Below are 20,820 nucleotides of genomic sequence, written 5' to 3' on the forward strand. Positions count from 1 at the left end.
TCCCTAAAATACTACTTACTCTGTTCAGTGTCGAGCTTAGAATCAAGTCAAGGGCCAACCGATGAGGGAGGGTGTCTTCTGCTCCCTTCAGATTCAGATCGGAATGCTGTAAAAAGATAATACGATTAGCAGCAGATATCGGCTTCCAATTAAATCATTAGTTTAAAAATTAACAATCAACAACTAACAAAAGAAATCATTAGATAAAGTGATAAATGTATTAGCAAAAGAATGTAAATTCCATTTACGTAGTCAAATATTTACGCCTAACAAGATTGTAATTGAAAAGTGATAGGTTATATTTTTTCATATATGGTTTATAGTCATGGTCATGGCATAGTTATGGTCATTGAGAGATTGTGGTTCTATATGGTTATATGACATTAGTCTTACACATATAAGACCTTAGACACCACTTTTACACCAAAACCTTAAGGCAATGTTGTTATGGGTCTTTATTCTTATATAGTGTTTAACTTTGTCTTTTCTATCCAATGTGGACTTTTGACTCACACTTGGACTATTCCAACATCTCCCTCAAGGTGAGTCCCTTGTTGTTTTTTTTTCCTTTTCATATGGTATATTTTCCCTTCAGGTGTATGAGTGACCCCTTTGGTTATGGTTATGCGGTCAGTCACATCGGTGACCCCTTTTGTTTATGGTGGTGGTTATGCGGTCAGTCACTCCGAACCATCGGCTCTGATACCACTGATGGGTTATGTTTCATATGTTATGGTTATGGTCATGGTTATAATCATGGTATAGTTATGGTCATTGAGAGATTGTGGTTCTATATGGTTATATGACATTAGTCTTACACATATAAGACCTTAGACACCACTTTTACACCAAAACCTTAAGGCAATGTTGTTATGGGTCTTTATTCTTATATATGTTTAACTTTGTCTTTCTATCCAATGTGGGACTTTTGACTCACACTTGGACTATTCCCAACAAAAAGGTAGATAGTGAAGAGTATCAACACCTGTTGAAGAGGCAGAGAAACGAGAATTATTGCACATCTAATTTTAAACTTTAGAGCGAACACTTAGGTCTCAATGTGAGCAATCTTGTTCCAGTCTTGGCCTTCGGGATTCTGACAACGTCGTTCCAACAATGGACAGCTCCAGATCCGAAGAGAGGAGATGGATTTGGGGAGACCATCCTCCGGTAAGCATTGGAGGTTGGGACAGTCATAAAGTTTGAGATAGGAGAGGTGGCAGAGACCCTTGTACTCCATCTTTTTAAGATTTGGGCAGCGACAGATTTCTAGAGAAGTGATAGAGTGTGGTAGCAAAACTTCATCGGGAAAAAACTCCACATCTATATTTTCAATACACAATCTTTTCATAAATGTGTTGGTACCCAAGGTCTCTTTTAGGGAGGCTATAAGTTTCAAACTTGAAAGAGACACTTGGCCTACATATGGTGGCAAACCTCCGTCTGGGAACATCTCCACTTTTGGACAATTAATTATGTTTAGTATATAAAGAGACGGAAGCAGGATTCTGATGCGTTTTGGCAACAACTTCAAATTCTCCACTCCATCAATATCAATAAACAATAGCTGCGGAGCAGATAAACCTTCACTAGGAAATGAGTCAAATCGTGAGCAACTGCGAATTGTCAAATGCTTGAGACGATTATGAGTGTGCTTCTGTGAAATAATTTGTAGGTTACGACAGGAACACAATGAAAGATACTTAAGGTTTGGGAAGAAATCGAGTGGAAAGGTTGTTAAAGAATCACAACTGTCAAAGATGAGAATTTCTTCAAGCAGATCAAAGCTACGACTCATTGAAATATTCATAATTGGAAAAACAAGAAAGGTCAAGGCTTCAAGTGAATTATGAGATACAGTATGCTCACACCTTTCGAGGCACGATGCTTTCCTTATATAAAGATTCTTTACATTAACAAGTTGATCTGGCAGACCTTTTAGCTTGGGACATTCATACACATCGAGATATTCAAGACGTGGAAAAGCAGCAGTCTTACGTTCACATTCTTCCAATTCCTTCATCTTTGAAAATGCCAAACTTTCCAAAGATGTAAACGAAGAAGAGCTATTCCCATAAAATTCATCACCAATGCTCACTATTCCATCAAATCCAATAATCTCAAGGGTCTTCAGAGATGACAATAGTCCAAGGGGAGGCAAACACAAACAATATTTACAGTCCTCCAGCCTTAAGAACACCAAATTTGATAATGAATTATCAAATACCCAACTTGGGAATTCTGTACCACCATAGTTCTCTATTGACAAATATTCCACGATTTTGGAAGGTTGTAGATTCTCCAATACTTTCTTTTCTTTCCTTGGATCATCAGGGATATGGTCTGACTCCCATTTTAACTCTAACTCCACAAGATCTTTATTTTTCAGATTTGCTTCTAATGCATCTACAGGATTTACAATATTTTGCACCTCATTAATTGATAGTCTTCCATGAAGATTGAGGCATCCTAGATGCTTAGTACTAAACTCCTTATTTTTATCGATAAAAACCGGACTGAGTACTTGAAGATTCTTCAACTCTCCAAAATGCATTGGCATCTTTGTTACTTTTGTATTTTCAAATTCAATACAATGCAATTTGGTGAGTTTATGCAAATTTAAGGGCAACTCCTCCAGACTTAAACAATAGTTCAACTTCAAGATTAGCAAGTTATAGAGCAAACATGTTGATTCGGGTAATTTTTGTATCCCAGTTCTCGAAAGGTCTAAAGAATGGAGATGTTTAAGATCACCAACAGAATCAGGGACTTCTTTAAGCTCAGAATATCCATCCAAAGATAAGACACGTAAAAATTTAAAGTTGGAAAACAATTCATGTACCAAAATCTTGAATTGCAAAGGATAATAATCAATATTTCTTCCCCCGAATTCTTCATATGGAAAAAAAGAACGCAGTCTTTTAGCATCAGTGAAACTCCCAAAACCATCAAAACATTCTACGTCATCGAATGCAAATGAAAAATGACGAGTTTTTTTGGGGATGCAGTTTCCTTTATCAAATTTCAACCTGAAACAAAAATCTGCACAAACATATTTTGCCAAATCATTCAGAAGGTCATGCATGGAGAAATAGGTTTTGAAATCTGATTGAAGAAAGAAAGACCTCGTTAGTAAATCATTGAAATACTGTTCACCAATTTCTTCTACATTATTGATTTGTTGAGAGTGATGGAGAAAACCTTCAGCCATCCACAACAAAATTAATTCCTTCTTGTCAAATTCATGATCTTTCGGAAACAATGCACAATAAGCAAAGCATCGCTTGAGATGAGAAGGAAGGTGTTGATAACTCAGTAATAGAGCAGGGATAATTTTCACTTCTTTCGGCAACTCCCATATGTCGTTTTCCAATACACTCTTCCAATATGAAATGGATGACTTTGTGCGGAGAAGACATCCGATTGTTTTCAAAGCAAGAGGTAATCCTTTGCACTTCTCAACTATCCTTCTACCAATCTCCTTTAGATCATCATTCAATTCAAGATCATCATCTTTTAATGCATGTTTTTTAAAAACATTCCAGCATTCATCCCCTCGTAATTCCCTCAGGAGATGCACTTTAGATCTCATGTTAGAAGCAACTTTCTCAGCACGTGCCGTGACAAGAATTTTACTTCCTGGAGCCCCATAGCTAAGAGGAGTTCGAACAGCTTCCCATTCTTCTCCTCCTTCGTTCCAAACATCATCTAAAACAAGAAGAAATTTCCTTCCTGATATTTCGTCTTTCAATCTTCCATGAACCATTTCTAGGTTCCCGCTATCATCTTTAGAGTTAGTGATTGCCTCAAGAATTGTTTTTGTCACTGTCAAAACATCAAAATGATCGGAAACACAAACCCAAGCTTTGATATCAAATTTAGCCTCCTCCATCTTTGGGTCACGGTACACATGATGGGCGAGTGTGGTCTTACCCAATCCACCCATGCCCACAATGGAAAATATAGATGGATGGTTATCATTGTCGGTTTCAGATCTGAGCCAATTAAAGATAATTTCTTTGTCTGCATCTCTGCCATAGATAATACTTTCAACCACCAAAGAAGATGATGGCAACTTCTGTGACACCTTATTATCAGAATAAGAAGTACCGTTTTTCAAACCAAGAGCATCCTTTTGCTGTTCAAGATATTTTAGTTTTTGTAGGACTTCTTTCATCTCTGATTCAATTTTCTTGTTAAATGAACTGAAAGTAGAGTTGAAGAAATTTGATACCTTGTCAGTAAAGGTTTGAGGTTCAGATCCAGCTTCCACTTGGCATCTGGTGAGTTCATAATCTATTTCACCCAAGAGATCCTCTGCATCAAAGACAGCCTCCTTGACAGAAAGAAGCCATGCTTTGACGTGTGGATCTGTGAACTGTTTCTGTTCTGCATCATCAGCAAGAGCATTGATGGAGTGCAGCATGATGTTCAAATTGCCGAGCAGCTTCTCATCAAGTTTTCTTCCACGAAAGAAATCTACGAATTGAGGAGAAGCCAGCCTGTCGAATGCAACCTGAAGAAAGGCCGAAAGAAGAGCACCACCAACAACTTCTGCTGCCATGGTAGGAGTTGGAAATGGATTGAATGATGAATGGAAGTGTGAGATTTGAGATGGAAGTTTACAACAGGGATGCTATACCGATGAAATGAGTAGTTGGCCTTTTACTACGAAGACTTGACTTTAAGGATAGTGGAACATCATTTTCTTTGATCGCAAATTTTCTCAGCTTTGTTTCACAATTCTCGTTAGATTAGGAATGGGCGGCTCCAAATTTGATAAGTTTTATTCATCATCATAAAATGTGAGCTGTTCGATATTCATTCAAACGGCTGTGATGAATGAAAGCATGAAATTCTGAATGGAGAGAGGATTGTGGGCCCAGTCAAGCAATAATGTCTTTCTGATAATTTGTTTAATTATTAAGAATATTCGGGTAAAATTTTAAATATTATTTCATTGACTGACTCCACTTAACACTGATTTGGTATTATTTTTTTATTTGGACACTAATTAAGAATTAAATTAGATTACGAGATGAGATTTTGATATACCTATTATTGTTATTTGGTGATGGTTACTTTTTATTTGTTCTTCTTACGATTGTGGTATAGTTTTAAACCGTTCAGTGATTAGGTATAAGGCAATATAGTTACTTTTATATAAACCTTATTAGTTTGCCATGAAAATGAAACAGTGATGTTTTCATTCCCTTTTCCTCTGCAGAAATTAAAAACAGAGAAAAGGTACTACTATGCACTTCAGACATCATGTTAGAAGCAACTTTCTCACCACGTGTTGTCACAAGAATTCTACTTCCTGATGCCCCATAGCTAAGAGGAGTCTGCACAGCCTCCCATTCTTCTCGCCTTTCGTTCCAAACATCATCTAAAACAAGAAGAAATCTCTTTCCAGATACTTTTTCTTTCAATCTTCCATGAACCATTTCTAGGTCTCTGCTATCATCTTTAGATTTAGTGATTGCCTCAAGAATTGTTTTTGTCACTGTCAAAACATCAAAATGATCGGAAACACAAACCCAAGCTCTGATTTCAAATTTAGTCTCCTCCATCTTTGGGTCATTGTATACATGTTGGACGAGTGTGGTCTTAACCAACCCACCCATTCCCACAATAGAAAGTATTGATGGATGGTTATGATTGTCGGTTTCAGATGTGAGCCAATTAAAGATCATTTCTTTGTCCGCATCCCTGCCAAAAATAACAGTTTCAACCACCAAAGAAGATGATGGCAATTTCTGTGACACTTTACTACGTGATCTATCATCAGAATAAGTACCCTCTTTCAAACCAAGAGCACCCTTTTGCTTGGCAAGATATTCTAGTTTTTCTAGCACTTCTTTCAGTCCTGAATCAATTTTCTTGTTAAATGAACTGAAAGTAGAGGTGAAGAAATTTGATACCTTGTAAGTAAAGGTTTGAGGTTCAGATTCAGCTTCCACTTTGCATCTGGTGATTTCATAGTCTATTTCATCCAAGATATCCTCTGCATCAAAGACAGCCTCTTTGACAGAAAAAAGCCATGCTTTAATGTGTGGATCTGTGAACTGTTTTTGTTCTGCATCATGAGCGAGAGCATTGATGGAGTGCAGCATGATGTTCAAATTGCCGAGAAGCTTCTCATCAAGTTTTCTGCCGCGAAAGAAATCAGCAAACTGAGTAGAAGCCAGCTTTTCGAATGCAACCTGAAGAAAAGCAGAAAGAAGAGCACCACCAACAAGTTCTGCTGCCATGGTAAGAGTTGGAAATGGAGTGAATGGTGAATGGAAGTGTGTAATTTGAAATCCAAGTGCAGGGATGCTATACCGATGAAACGAGTATGTGGCTATTTTACGACGATGACTTGACTTTAAGGATAGTGGAACATCATTTTCTTTTATCGCAATTTTTCTCAGCTTTGTTCCACAGTTCTCTTTAGATTACGAATGGACAGTTCAAACATTCGATAAGTTTGATTCGCCATTATAAATGTGAGTAGTAATATTCATTCAAAGGTTGTAAAGTATGAAATTCTGAATGGAGGGAAAGTTGAGTCCCCGTGAAGCAATAATAGTTGAGTCTTTCGAATCAGACAAATTGCTCACAGCTGTAATCCATGAATATAAAGCAAAACTTGTCTGATTATAAAGCAGTAGTGACATCTGACTTGGTATATCGTATTTTGAAACCAAAACTTTATATAAAAGTAAATATCTTTTCTGCTTTATCTTATATTCATGCAAATTTATTTTGATGTACTAATTCTCATCCTCTATTCATTCACTTAATTGACTATCATGAGGTAATTAAGCTAGTTCAGTAGATGTTTAGTCAGTAATTTCTAATTAGCCGAGATTTAATTTATTAGTACTTCTTCGCCTCTTTTTTATCATTTTTTCAATTTGGTTTAATAGTAAGCATATTATGTCCTTTCCCATCTCTGTTCTTAGTTAATAAAGTCATGATAACATGATGTAAAGACATCATGAGTGTATAAGATTTGGAGAGTTGAAGTGACCATCTTACAAAAACATTTCCCAAGAATTATTTGTTTAGTAGATCAAGATTGAACCGCTAATTGAATCTCATCTTACTTCCTCTAAGATTGTTAATTTAAATAAGTGGTATCGATGGTTTTCATGATATTTTGATTTATCTATATGATATGTTGTAGAATTTTACAGCCTCAGACCCTGCTGTAATATTACAATGAACACAGGAAACAATTATCTCTTTATACATCATGAACTTTAATTCCTTTTTAATAACCTGCTGATAAGTCTCCATTTGTTCATACTTTTCTAGACTAATTATACTTTTTTTAGACCTTTTGCTTTTATTTCTTTGTTTAAGGACAGATTTGGTTTTCCTTCAACAAATATTAGTTTTTCTAAATCTTTTTTAATTTTGCATTCTAACAGTTAGATTTTTTTAGTAATTTATTTTTGTTGATATTAGGATTTTCAGAAAAAAGAAAAAAAAAAGGTGACAGCAGCTGTATGGTGCAGAGAATTGGAGTTCAGCAGTTTTAAGCAATCATTGAAGAACAACTTGTAAAATGCTGAACCGGTTAAATTGGTCCCTAATCTGTTTTCATGATTCAACTTGTGTTTCCATTTCATAATTCACATTTCAATTCAGAGTTCTCATTTGTTCATCATGGTAGGTAATATAGTTATGGTAGTTAATATAGTTGATCTTTCATTTTCAGATTTTAGCACTGGTTCTGCATATTAGATTTCAGTTTCTGAATTCATTTTACAATTTATGCATTATTTAAGTTTAGTTTCATCATTTGAATCTTGTTCATAGCTTTAATTCCAGTTTTGATTGCATATTTCAGTTTTTACCCCATTTTAGAAAGTTAGGTTTATTAGTTTAGTTAGTTTTCCCCATCTTAAAAATCTAATTCTGCACTTGTTCTTAGTATCAATTCTCGGTTATAGTTTTCAATTAGTATGTTTCTAGACTACATTGCATGTTGCGTCCATGATTCAAACCATTTTATTGCATCCTAATTCAGTTTTTCTTATCAATCTTCATAATTTAGTTTTCAGTCGCATACACTACTCACTGTTTTCATTTCAGTTTGCTGTCTAATTTTGTTTCTTGGTTTCAATTTGTTGTTTTAGTTTATTTTTATGGTTCTAAAGTAGCTTATTACATTTTTGTATTGATTAAAGTGTGTTCCAATTGCTCTCATAATTCATTTAATATTTCAGTTTCGTTCAGGCATTTTATCAAACAGTTATTACTATAAAATGTTATTACTTTTACAATTTTTAAATGAACAAATCTATAATGATATTTGCAACTTAATTTTTGATTTTGTTCAAGAGCAATAACATATAACAATAACAAGAAGCAACTTCTAAAAAAGTGTTTGATTTGAAGAAAGATGTATACTATCGAGAGAAATATTTGCGACTATAGAAAAGTGTAATGGAAAAGGTAGAGAAATATTGTGGAGAATTAGCAGCTGTAGAAGAGACAGAGAAAAGACAAGTATGCACATCTAATTTTGAACTTCTTTGTCTTTTTCCCATTTCCCAACTCTCAGTTGTTGAATGTGAGCAATCTTTCCCCAATCTTCGCTTTCTGAATTCTGACAACGCGGATTAAGCAATGGACAATTCCATATTTCAAGAAAAGAGATGGATTTGGGCAGACCCTCCTCTGGTAAGCATTCAAGGTTGGGACATCCAAAAAGTCTGAGAGAGGAGAGGTGGGAGAGACCCTTGTAGTTCAGCTTTTTGAGAGTTGGGCAATCGTAGATTTCTAGAGAGGTAAGAGAGGGTGGCAACAAACCTTCATCAGGGAAACACTGCACGTCCACCTCTTCAATAGACAATGTTTCAAGACAAGTGTCGGCACCCAAAGCCTCTCTCAGGGAGGCTATAAGTCTGAAACATGAAAGAGACACCTCTTTTAAATTTGATGGCAAACTTCCTTCTTCAAACATCTCCACTTGTGGACAATCAGTTATTCGCAACTCAGTAAGAGAGGGAAGTAGGATTTGCATGCGCTTTGGCAACAACTTCAAATTCCTTGCTCCTTTAATCTCAATTTTCCATAGCTGCGGAGCAGATAAACCTTCACTAGGAAATGATTCAAATTGAGGACATTCATCAATTTTCATTTCCTTGAGATGATTATGAGTGTGCTCATTTGAAATTCCTCGTAGGTTTCGGGACCCTGTTATATGAAGTAAATGTAGCTTTGGAAAGAAATCTAGCGGAAAGATGGTAAGAGAGTCACACCCACCATCAATTATCACTTCTTCAAGAAAATCGTAATGGGTAATAGGAATATTCACAAGTGGGCATGAATAAATTATGAGCTTACCACGTAAACTAACAAATAGTTCCTTTAAGTTAAGAAGTTGCTCTGAAGTACCTTTCAGCTTTGGACATCGATTGATAAAAAGATATCGAAGACATGGAAAAGTAGTTTTACATTCCCACTCTTCCCATTCCTTCAAGTTGTCGATTTCCAAACTTTCCAAGGATGTAAACGAAGTAGAGTTGCTCCCACAAAACTCAGCACCAATGCTCACTATTCCATGAAACCCTCTAATCTTGAGGGTCTTTAGTGATGACAGAAGTCCAAGAGGAGGCAAACATAGGCAATACTTACAGTTCTCCAAACATAAGAACACCAAAGTTGATAATGAATTATTGAATACCCAACTTGGAAATTCTGTTCCACCATAATTCTCGATAGACAAACGTTCTAAGTGTTTGGAAGGTTGTAGATTCTCAAGTACTTTCTTTTCTTTCAATGGATCATCAGGGATGTGCTTCCTCTTCCATTCCAATTCCAAGTTCACAAGGTGTTTATTTTTCAAATTTGCTTCTAATGCATCCAAAGGATTCACAATATTTTGAACCTCCTTAATTGATAGACTTCCATGAAGATTGAGTCCTCCTAATTGCTTAATATTGCACTCATTGTTTCTATCAACGAGAAACGTACTCAGTACTTGAAGATTCTTCAATTCTCCAAAATGCTTTGGCATCTTTGTCACTTTTGTTCTTTCAAATTCCAGACAACGCAATTTAGTGAGTTTATGCAAATTTGAGGGCAATTCCTCCAGATCATAACAATTGCTCAACTTCAGTATTAACAAGTTATAGAGCAAACCTATTGAGTCAGGTAGTTTTTGTATATTAGTATACTCAAGGTCTATCGATTGGAGATGTTTAAGATTACCAATAGAATCAGGGACCTTTTTGAGATCGCTAATACCATAGAAAGATAAGACGCGTAAAAACTTAATCTTGGAGAACAAATCATGTAATGAAATCATGAATTGCCAAGGATAGTTGCCAAGGTAACGTCCCCTAAGTCGTGCAATTGCAATAAAGGAACGCAATCTTTTAGCATCACTTAAACTCTCTAAACCATTAAAACATTTGACATCACCGGGTGTAAATAAAAAATGACGGGTTGTTTTAGGTATATATTTTCCTTTATCAAATTTCAACCTAAAACATATGTCCCCATAAACATATTTTGCCAAATCATTTAAAAGGTCATGCATGACGAAATTACCTTCATATTGTTGAAAGAAAGACCTTGACAATAGATCATTAAAGTATTGTTCACCAACTTCTTCTGGATGTCTAATTTCTTGAGGACAATGCAGAAAATTTTCAGCCATCCACAACAAAATTAACTCCTTCTTCGCAAACTCATAATCTTTGGGGAATAAGGCACAATAGGCAAAGCATCTCTTGAGAGGAGTAGGAAGGTAGTGATAGCTTAGTAATAAAGCGGGGATAATTTCACTAGCTTCTTTTGGTAAGTTCCACATGTCACTTTCCAATATGTTTTCCCAATCTGAAATGGATGACTTTGTGTGTAAAAGTCGTCCAATTGTTTTCAAAGCAAGAGGTAATCCTTTGCACTTCACAACTATCCTTCTACCAATCTCCTTTAGATCATCATTCAATTCAAGATCATCATCTCTTAATGCATGTTTTTTAAAAACATTCCAGCATTCATCCCCTCGTAATTCCCTCAGGAGATGCACTTTTGACCTCATGTTAGAAGCAACTTTCTCAGCACGTGCCGTGACAAGAATTTTACTTCCTGGAGCCCCGTAGCTAAGAGGAGTTCGAACAGCTTCCCATTCTTCCCCTCCTTCGTTCCAAACATCATCTAAAACAAGAAGAAATTTCCTTCCTGATATTTGGTCTTTCAATCTTCCATGAACCATTTCTAGGTTCCCGCTATCATCTTTAGAGTTAGTGATTGCCTCAAGAATTGTTTTTGTCACTGTCAAAACATCAAAATGATCGGAAACACAAACCCAAGCTCTGATATCAAACTTAGCCTCCTCCATCTTTGGGTCATGGTATACATGTTGGGCGAGTGTGGTCTTACCCAATCCACCCATGCCCACAATGGAAAATATAGATGGATGGTTATGATTGTCGGTTTCAGATCTGAGCCAATTAAAGATAATTTCTTTGTCTGCATCTCTGCCATAGATAATACTTTGAACCACCAAAGAAGATGATGGCAATTTTTGTGACACCTTATTATCAGAATAAGAAGTACCGTTTTTCAAACCAAGAGCATCCTTTTGCTGTTCAAGATATTTTAGTTTTTCTAGGACTTCTTTCATCTCTGATTCAATTTTCTTGTTAAACGAACTGAAAGTAGAGTTGAAGAAGGTAGATACCTTGTAAGTAAAGGTTTGAGGTTCAGATCCAGCTTCCACTTGGCATCTGGTGAGTTCATAATCTATTTCACCCAAGAGATCCTCTGCATCAAAGACAGCCTCCTTGACAGAAAGAACCCATGCTTTGACGTGTGGATCTGTGAACTGTTTATGTTCTGCATCATCAGCAAGAGCATTGATGGAGTGCAGCATGATGTTCAAATTGCCCAACAGCTTCTCATCAAGTTTTCTGCCGCGAAAGAAATCAACAAACTGAGTAGAAGCCAGCTTGTCGAAGGCAACCTGAAGAAAAGCAGAAAGAAGAGCACCACCAACAACTTCTGCTGCCATGGTAAGAGTTGGAAATGGAGTGAACGGTGAATGGCTGTGATGAATGAAAGAATGAAATTCTGAATGGGGAGAGGATTGTGGGCCCAGTGAAGCAATAATGTCGTTCTGATAATTTTTTTAATTGTTAGGTTATGAGAATGATGCAGTGGAAGGATGGTGCTATATTAATGAAAGGAAGAGAGTAGTAACGTGTTTTGCTTTGGGGTTGATGTCAATAAAGACGTTGAGAGCTGTATTCCATTAGTGAATCTGAATATTGTGATGTGTGCATTCTCAATATTTTACTACAACCTATGAGTTTAATACTGGGAAACACAGTTTATATTAGCGTTAATTTAAAACAGTTTTCAATCGCAGATCTCTATGTATGATGATGTTGTTGAGTTTTCACAGAATCATAATAAACCAATTTAGAGTGTGACATCGAGGCATGCTCTACATTCATTTAGATTATTGGGTTTCTAGATCTAGTGGCAATAACGTGCCTAACACGGGGTGGTGACAGAGAAGTCTAATTCATTATGTTGCAGTTAAATTCCAAAAGTGTATTTGGTGGATTAAATATTACTAGTTACATAATAACAAGTTTAATTGCAATAATAATAAAATGAAGAAAAAAAAGTATAAAGTAAACTCATTAAGTTCATGGCAATTTATACTAACTACTTTCTTTACCTAGTGCAATTTATACTAATTAATTGCTCGATTTCCGCTCCAAAATTGTTAATTCAATGTTTTCAATTACTGTAGAATTATGATACCATGCTAAATGCAATAGTAGAGAATAGTAAGCCCATATGAAGAACAGAACATATTGAAGTATTTTAATTTTTCAAGTTTCTTCATCTTGAACTAAGAAACAAGCTTCTCTTTAAATAACAATTATACTTCAACACCCCTACAACAATCATTGTCATCTACATAGATTAATAGAAGAATAAGTTACCTTTCTAAGAAATGTTTGATAAAAAGTTTCAAGAACTATCTGTGATCACGTTAACCCAATCTATATATATCAGGAAATTGCCAAAGAACTTGTATAGTATTGATTTCAAAAATTTTCAGAAGCAAAATTCCTTTATATCATTGTGCATATGTTTGCTGGAAGAGTTAACAATCAAACTCACTAACCCTCTCATATTTTGAACAGCTGTTTGTGGTGAAATGATTTTCTTAAATCTGTCATAGTTCTTTGGCAAATCATCCAAGTAGTGTAAGTCAAAGCTCCTAATCACACAAGTTTTATTAGAGCACTACCCGGAATTGAATTCAACCAAAGATAAACAGCAGTATTACACTAAAAAAAATAGATGGTGAATTGATTCTTCATTTTTTTACATAGAGAACACATGGAACACAGAACAGCCCCTCCATAAGAAGTTGACGGCAATTTCTGTGACAATTTAATACTTGATTCAGCACCAGAATAACTACATTCTTTCAAACCAAGCGCACCCTTTTGCCTTGCAAGATATTCTAGTTTTTCTTGTTAAATGAACTGAAAGTGGAGTTGAAGAAATTTGAAGCCTTATAAATGAAAGGTAGAAGTTGAGATTCAGCTTCCACTTTGCATCTGGTGAGTCGATAGTCTCTTTCCCCCAGAGATCCTCTGCATCAAACATGACCTCTTTGATATTTGATGGAGTGCAGTGTGATGTGCAAGTTTCCCAATAGCTTCTTAGCAAGTTTTCTTCCACAAAATAAGTCTAAAAACTTTAGGGGAAACAAAGTGACTAATGGAAATCAGTAATTTGATCTCAAGTATATGGCAATAGCCCAACATTGTATTTCAAAAGGTTCAAACTTCAAACAACTACCTGATGTGTGATTTCAAACTTCAAGTTCATGTCTCACATCTTCAATCACTATTTTACAAGTGAGCAATCTTTTCCCAGTCTTAGCCTTTTGGTTTTTAAGATCTGAACAGTTACTGATTTGTAGAGAAGTAAGAGAGAAAGGCAAGAAAGCTTCATCAGGAAAAGACTCCACGTCCAATTTTTTAACAGACAACACTTCTAGAGAGTTGTTGGCTCCCAAAGCCATTTTCATTGAGGCCATAAAGGTAGTTTGATTAGAAAAAATAAATAAATTATTTATGTGACTCAAATAAAACTATTATAAATTTAGAGATAATGATTGAGATTATGGTAGAATGAATTCTTTTAGTTTCCTCGTCATTCTTAAACTTAGGTGTCATATGATAATGTTTTCTATATGTGATGATGACTCTCTTCCATTAAAATTCTTCATTCTCTATTGTGTAAAACAAGAAAGACTATTCTAAAATAAGTAAACCATCAATAGACTAGTTATGCAATTAGTCTAACTTCTTCACTTCATCTTGTATCTCATCAAAGGTTTTAGTTGATGTGATATATACATTAGTAAATTTTTCTCTCCTTATTTTATTTTAATTTTCTTGCAACAATCCTTTATAATAAAAACATGATATGAGAAAAGATAATAACAAAAATACAACTACAAAATAACATATAATAAAATCAAAACCTCTAAAGGGCGTTGGCTGTCTCATATTTCAAAAACTTAACAACAATCATGTGGCATATTGTGGAAAAATGGTTTTGCCTTCTATTTATTTACATTTATGATTCCTCCAACTTAAGTATATATGCGTCCTTTGTTTTGAATATTAATCGCGCAAGACAACATTTCTTTCTTCTGATAGCAAGTAAAATCCATGCAGGGCATAAACTTGATGAGGAGACAATGGTTTTGTTTTATGCTGTCATGTGTATGCTACATCAAAGGGGTAATCTAGATATTTATGTAGAGATCATTTATCTAAAATATATTGTAAAATATCTAATGCTGTTTCCAATAACAAACACGTACGTCGTTTCACAGTTCAACAATTACACAAACTTTATATGTTTTTTGACAACTACATAAAATTCTGCCTCTGCAAATATCGTAAATAAATGGAAAGTTGGGAAAGAAAATTGTAATGTAACAAGTAATGCTCAATGTTTTAATGCCAATCCCCAAAACTGAGTCCATTTTTTCTGTTTATTTTTGTTTTGTCTTGGGTTAAGCATTAAAAACACACTATTTTTTAGATATTACTGATTATTAGTGTATGTTGAAAGTACAGCAGACAAACAATACAGAAAAAAACCAATAGAGAATTTAAATTCAACAGGATGAAAACAGATACAAGTTCAAGTCCCAAGAAAAGGAAGTTTAAAAGTACTTGCATTTTCACAACTGTGTTTGTTTCAAGAAGAATATCCCTAAACAACTACTTACTCTGTTCAGCATCCAGCTTAGAATCGAGGGCCAGTCGATGAGGGTGTCTTCTGCTCCCACCAGATTCAAATCAGAATGCTGTACAGAGATAATACGATTAGCACCAGATATCGGCTTCCAATTAAATCATTAGTTTAAAAATTAACAATCAACAACTAACAAAAGAAATCATTAGACAAAGTGATGAATGTCTTAGCACAACAATGTAAATTCCATTTACATAGTCAAATATTTGCGCTTAACAAGTTTGAAATTGAAAAGGTAGAGAGATAGTGTAGAGTATCAACACCTGTTGAAGAGGCAGACAAACGGGAATTATTGGACATCTAATTTTAAACTTTTGAGCGAACAATTAGTTTTTGAATGTGAGCAATCTTTTTCCAGTCTTGGCCTTCAGGATTCTGACAACGTTGTTCTAGCAATGGACAGTTCCAAATTTCAAGAGAGGAGAGGGATTTGAGGAGACCATCCTCCGGTAAGCATTGGAGGTTGGGACAGTCATCACGTGTGAGAGAGGAGAGGTGGCAGAGACCCTTGTACTTCATCTTTTTAAGATTTGGGCAGTGATAGATTCCTAGAGAAGTGATAGAGTGTGGTAGCAAAACTTCATCGGGAAAAAACTCCACATCCATATTTTTAATAGACAAGCTTTGAAGACATGTGTTGGTACCCAAGGTCTCTCTTAGGGAGGCCATAAGTTTGAAACTTGAAAGAGACACCTCTTTTACATTTGGTGGCAAACCTCCGTCTGGGAGCATCTCCACTTTTGGACAATTAATTATCTGTAGCAAAATAAGAGACGGAAGCAAGATTTGCATTCGTTTTTTGGCAACAACTTCAAATTCTCCGCTCCATAAATATCAATTGTCTGTAGCCGCGGAGCAGATAAACCTTCACTAGGAAATGAGTCAAATCGAGAGCTACCGCTAATTGACAAATGCTTGAGACGATTATGAGTGTGCTTCTGTGAAATAATTTGTAGGTTACGACACCCAACCAGTAAAAGAGCCTTAAGGTTTGGGAAGAAATCAAGTGGAAAGGTTGTTAGAGAATCACAACTGCCAATGATCTCAATCTTTGCAAGCAAATCATAGCTACGGCTCATTGGAAAATTCATAATTGTAAAAGCACAACAGTTCAAGGCTTCAAGAGAATTATGAGATACAATTTTGTGGGAGGATGTTATCATGCTGCAACTTATATATAGATGCTTTACATGAAGAAGTTGTTCTGGCATACCCTTTAGCTTGGGACATACACACACCCTGAGAATTTGAAGACGTGGAAAAGCACCAATCATATATTCCCATTCTTCCAATTCCTTCATGTTTAAAAATTTGAGCTTTTCCAAAGATGCAAATGAGGAAGAGCTGCTCCCATAAAATTCAGCACCAATGCTCACTATTCCATCAAGCCCTACAATTTCAAGGGTTTTCAGAGATGACAAAAGTCCAAGGGGAGGTATACATAAGCAATATTTACAGTCCTCCAACCTTAAGAACACCAAATTTGATAATGAATTATCAAATACCCAACTTGGGAATTCTGTACCACCATAGTTCTCTATTGACAAATGTTCCACGTTTTTGGAAGGTTGTAGATTCTCCAATACTTTCTTTTCTTTCCTTGGATCATCAGGGATATGGTCTGACTTCCATTTTAACTCTAACTTCACAAGATCTTTATTCTTCATATTTGCTTCTAATGCATCTACAGGATTTACAATATTTTGCACCTCATTAATTGATAGTCTTCCATGAAGATTGAGCCCTCCTAGATGCTTAGTACTGAACTCGTTATTTCTATCGAAAAAGATCGTGTTGAGTACTTGAAGATTCTTCAACTCTCCAAAATGCATTGGCATCTTTGTCACTTTTGTATATTTAAATTCAAGACAACGCAATTTGGTGAGTTTATGCAAATTTAAGGGCAACTCCTCCAGACTTGAACAATAGTTCAACTTCAATATTAGCAAATTATAGAGCAAACATATTGAGTCAGGTAGTTTTTGTATCCCAGTTCTCGAAAGATCTAAAGAATGGAGATGTTTAAGATCACCAATAGAATCAGGGACTTCTCTAAGCTCATAATATTTATCCAAAGATAGTACACGTAAAAACTTAAAGTTGGAAAACAATTCATGTACCAAAATCTTGAATTGCAAAGGATAATGACCAATATATCTTCTCCCAATTTCTTTAATTGGAAAAAAAGAACGCAGTCTTTTAGCATCAGTTAAACTCCCAAACTCATCAAAATATTTTACGTCCCAGAATGCAAATGAAAACTGACGGGTTGTTTTGGGTATGCAGTTTCCTTTATCAAATTTCAACCTGAAACAGAAGTCCGCACAAACATATTTTGCCAAATCATTCAGAAGGTCATGCATGGAGAAACAAGTTTTTAAATCTGATTGAAGAAAGAAAGACCTCGTTAGTAAATCATTGAAATATTGTTGGCCGATGTCTTCTAGATTGTTGCTCTGTTGAGAGCAATGGAGAAAATCTTGAGCTATCCACAACAAAATTAATTCGTTCTTGTCAAATTCATAATCTTTTGGAAATAATGCACAATAAGCAAAGCATCTCTTGAGATTAGAAGGAAGGTGTCGATAACTCAATAGTAGAGCAGGCATAATTTCAACTTCTTTGGGTAAGTCCCATATGTCGCTTTCCAATACGCTTTGCCAATCTAAAATGCATGACTTTGTGCGGAGAAGACTTCCAATTGTTTTCAGAGCTAGAGGTAATCATTTGCATTTCTCAACTATCCTTCCACCAATCTCCTTTTTTTCGTCATTCAATTCAAGCTCATCATCTCTTAATGCGTGTTTCTCAAAAACTTTCCAACATTCATCCTCTTTTAGATGCTTTAGGCGATGCACTTTAGACCTCATGATAGAAGCAACTTTCTCACCACGTGTTGTGACAAGAATTCTGCTTCCTGGAGCCCCATAGCTAAGAGGAGTTCGCATAGCTTCCCACTTTTCTTGCCTTTCGTTCCAAACATCATCCAAAACAAGAAAAAATTTCTTTCCTGATATTTTTTCTTTCAATCTTTCATGAACCATTTGTAGGTCTCCGCTATCATCTTTAGATTTAGTGACTTCCTCAAGAATGATTTTTGTCACTGTCAAAACATTAAAATGATCAGAAACACAAACCCAAGCTGTGATATCAAATTTAGCCTCCTCAAGTTTTCTGTCATTGTAGACATGTTGGGCAAGTGTGGTCTTACCCAACCCACCCATTCCTACAATAGAAAGTATTGATGGTTGGTCATGATTCTCAGTTTGAGATGTGAGCCAATTTAAAATCTTTTCTTTGTCTGCATCTCTGCCATAAATAACACTTTCAACCACCAAAGAGGATGATTGCAGTTTTTGTGGCTCTTTGCTACCTGATCCATCAGCAGAGTAAATACCCTCTTTCAAACCAAAGCATCCTTTTGCTTTGCAAGATATTCTAGTTTTTTTAGGATTTCTTTCATCTCTAATTCAATTTTCTTGTTAAACGAACTGAAAGTAGAGGTGAAGAAGGTAGATACCTTGTAAGTAAAGGTTTGAGGTTCAGATCCAGCTTCCACTTGGCATCTGGTGAGTTCATAATCTATTTCACCCAAGAGATCCTATGCATCAAAGACAGCCTCCTTGACAGAAAGAAGCCATGCTTTGACGTGTGGATCTCTGAACTGCTTTTGTTCTCCATCATCAGCGAGAGCATTGATCAATCAGCTTTAATCCATGAATGGATGTCTCACAATAAGAATCAGCACTGACATCTGACTTGGTATACAGTATTTTGAAACCAAAACTTTAAATGGGCGAAGGAAACTATAATTGTTTGGATATTCTCTAACTTTAAAATAAAAAAGTAAATATCTTTTCTGCATCAATTATCTCATATTCATGTACTAATTCTCATCCTTTCTTTATTCACTTAATTCCCTATCTTAAGCTAGTTTAGCATATGCAGTGAGTAATTTTTCATTAGCCAAGATTTGGTTTATTAGTCTTTCTTTGTTTCTTTATTTATCATTTTTTTAATAGTAATTTTCAACTCTTTATTTGCAATTTTTTCAATTTAATCTTATTATTTTACAAGTCTTAAGTTAGTTCCACTTTTATTTACAAATAGTACGCTAATTTTTTTAAATATTGTTTCATCGACTAACTCGAGAGTGGGACCTATGACATCTATTTGATATTATTTTTACAATGAAGACAGGAAACCATTATCTCTTTATACATCATGAACTTTAAGTCCTTTTGAAAAAGCTGCTGATAAGCCTCCATTTGTTCATGTTTATCTAGATTAATATTCGGTTTTCCTTCAATAAACAGTAGTTTTTCTAAGTCTTTGTTAATTTGGTATTCTTAGTTAGATTTTTGTTAGAATTTTATATTTGTTTCATTTTAGGATTTTCAGAAGAAAAAAAAGAAGAAGAAAACGATGTGCAATTGAGAAGAATATTTGGAGTTGAATAAAGATGTTGATAGCAACTGTGGTGCAGAGAATTGGAGTTGAGCAGTTTTGAGCAATCATCGAAGAACAACTTGTAAAAATGTTGAATCTTGTTGTTTAAGTTTACTTTCATCATTTGAATCTGGTTCATGGCTTTAGTTCCACCTTTGATAGCACATTTCAGTTTTTACCCCATTTTAGAAAGTTAGGTGAATTAGTTTAGTTAGTTTTCCCCATTTTAGAAATCTAATTCTGCACTTGTTCTAAGCATCAATTCTTGGTTATAGTTTTCAATTAGTATGTTTACATTGCATGTTGCGTCCATGATTCAAACCATTTTATTGCAACTTAATTCAGTTTTGCTTATCAATCTTCATAATTTAGTTTTCAGTCGCATACACTACTCACTGTTTTTGTTTCAGTTTGCTGTCTAATTTTTTTTCTTGGTTTCAATTTGTTGTTTTTAGTTTAGTTTTCTGATTCTAAAGTCGCTTATTACATTGTTGTATTGATTAAAGTGTGTTCCAGTTGCTCTCATAATCCATTTCATATTTCAGTTTCGTTCAGGCATTTTATCAAACAGTTTTGTCCAGTTTTCATTTTCACTCAGACATTTCATCAAACACTTTTTTTTTTCATAGTAATTCACTGTTTTTCGTGCCTTCCATTGTTGTTTCATGTTACATTCCCCTTTTAGTTGCTTTATATGTTTTCATTAGTCAATTCTTGCCACTCTAATTCTTTCTCACATTGAATTTTGCAACATTACTCACTTTTCTGTAATGCATTTTAACTCTGCATTCATGTGTTTTTCTGATATTGTTTTTAGCGTAGTTCTTTGTGCCTATGTCATGCTTTAGGATAGCCCTTTTAGTTTTAATTGTCATTTACACTTTCTTGTTTTAAAAACCCCACAATCTTTGCATTTCATTCTCTGACAGACTTATACAATCAACTACTTGAATCATGTTTTCTTGGATTGATACCTTGGTTGACCCTATACCACATTAGGGGGTAAGATCGGATTTTGTTTTAACCTGAACGCGATAAAGGGTTCAACACTTCGTTTCT

At 35.1% G+C, this 20,820-nt stretch overlaps 2 protein-coding genes and 1 pseudogene across 2 annotated transcripts; all 3 read right to left on the reverse strand.

Moving 5' to 3' along the window:
• Positions 1-1,048: 1,048 nt before the first annotated feature.
• Positions 1,049-6,459, reverse strand: LOC114182124 (putative disease resistance RPP13-like protein 1). The gene is made up of 2 exons (XM_028068901.1): positions 5,769-6,459; positions 1,049-4,087 (listed from the first exon to the last, which is right to left on the reverse strand). The coding sequence occupies exons 1-2, from the start codon at positions 6,252-6,254 to the stop codon at positions 1,049-1,051; spliced, it is 3,525 nt and encodes a 1,174-aa protein (XP_027924702.1). The 5' UTR covers positions 6,255-6,459.
• A 1,860-nt stretch (positions 6,460-8,319) lies between these two features.
• LOC114181265 (putative disease resistance RPP13-like protein 1) lies at positions 8,320-12,268 on the reverse strand. The gene has a single exon (XM_028067671.1). It carries the CDS (start codon positions 12,017-12,019, stop codon positions 8,516-8,518), a length of 3,504 nt encoding a protein of 1,167 aa, XP_027923472.1. The 5' UTR covers positions 12,020-12,268; the 3' UTR covers positions 8,320-8,515.
• Positions 12,269-13,311: 1,043 nt separating this feature from the next.
• Positions 13,312-19,012, reverse strand: LOC114180944 (annotated as a pseudogene).
• Positions 19,013-20,820: the final 1,808 nt, after the last annotated feature.

The sequence above is a fragment of the Vigna unguiculata genome, chromosome 4 (assembly GCF_004118075.2).
Source record: "Vigna unguiculata cultivar IT97K-499-35 chromosome 4, ASM411807v1, whole genome shotgun sequence".
NCBI classification, from domain to species: domain Eukaryota; kingdom Viridiplantae; phylum Streptophyta; class Magnoliopsida; order Fabales; family Fabaceae; genus Vigna; species Vigna unguiculata.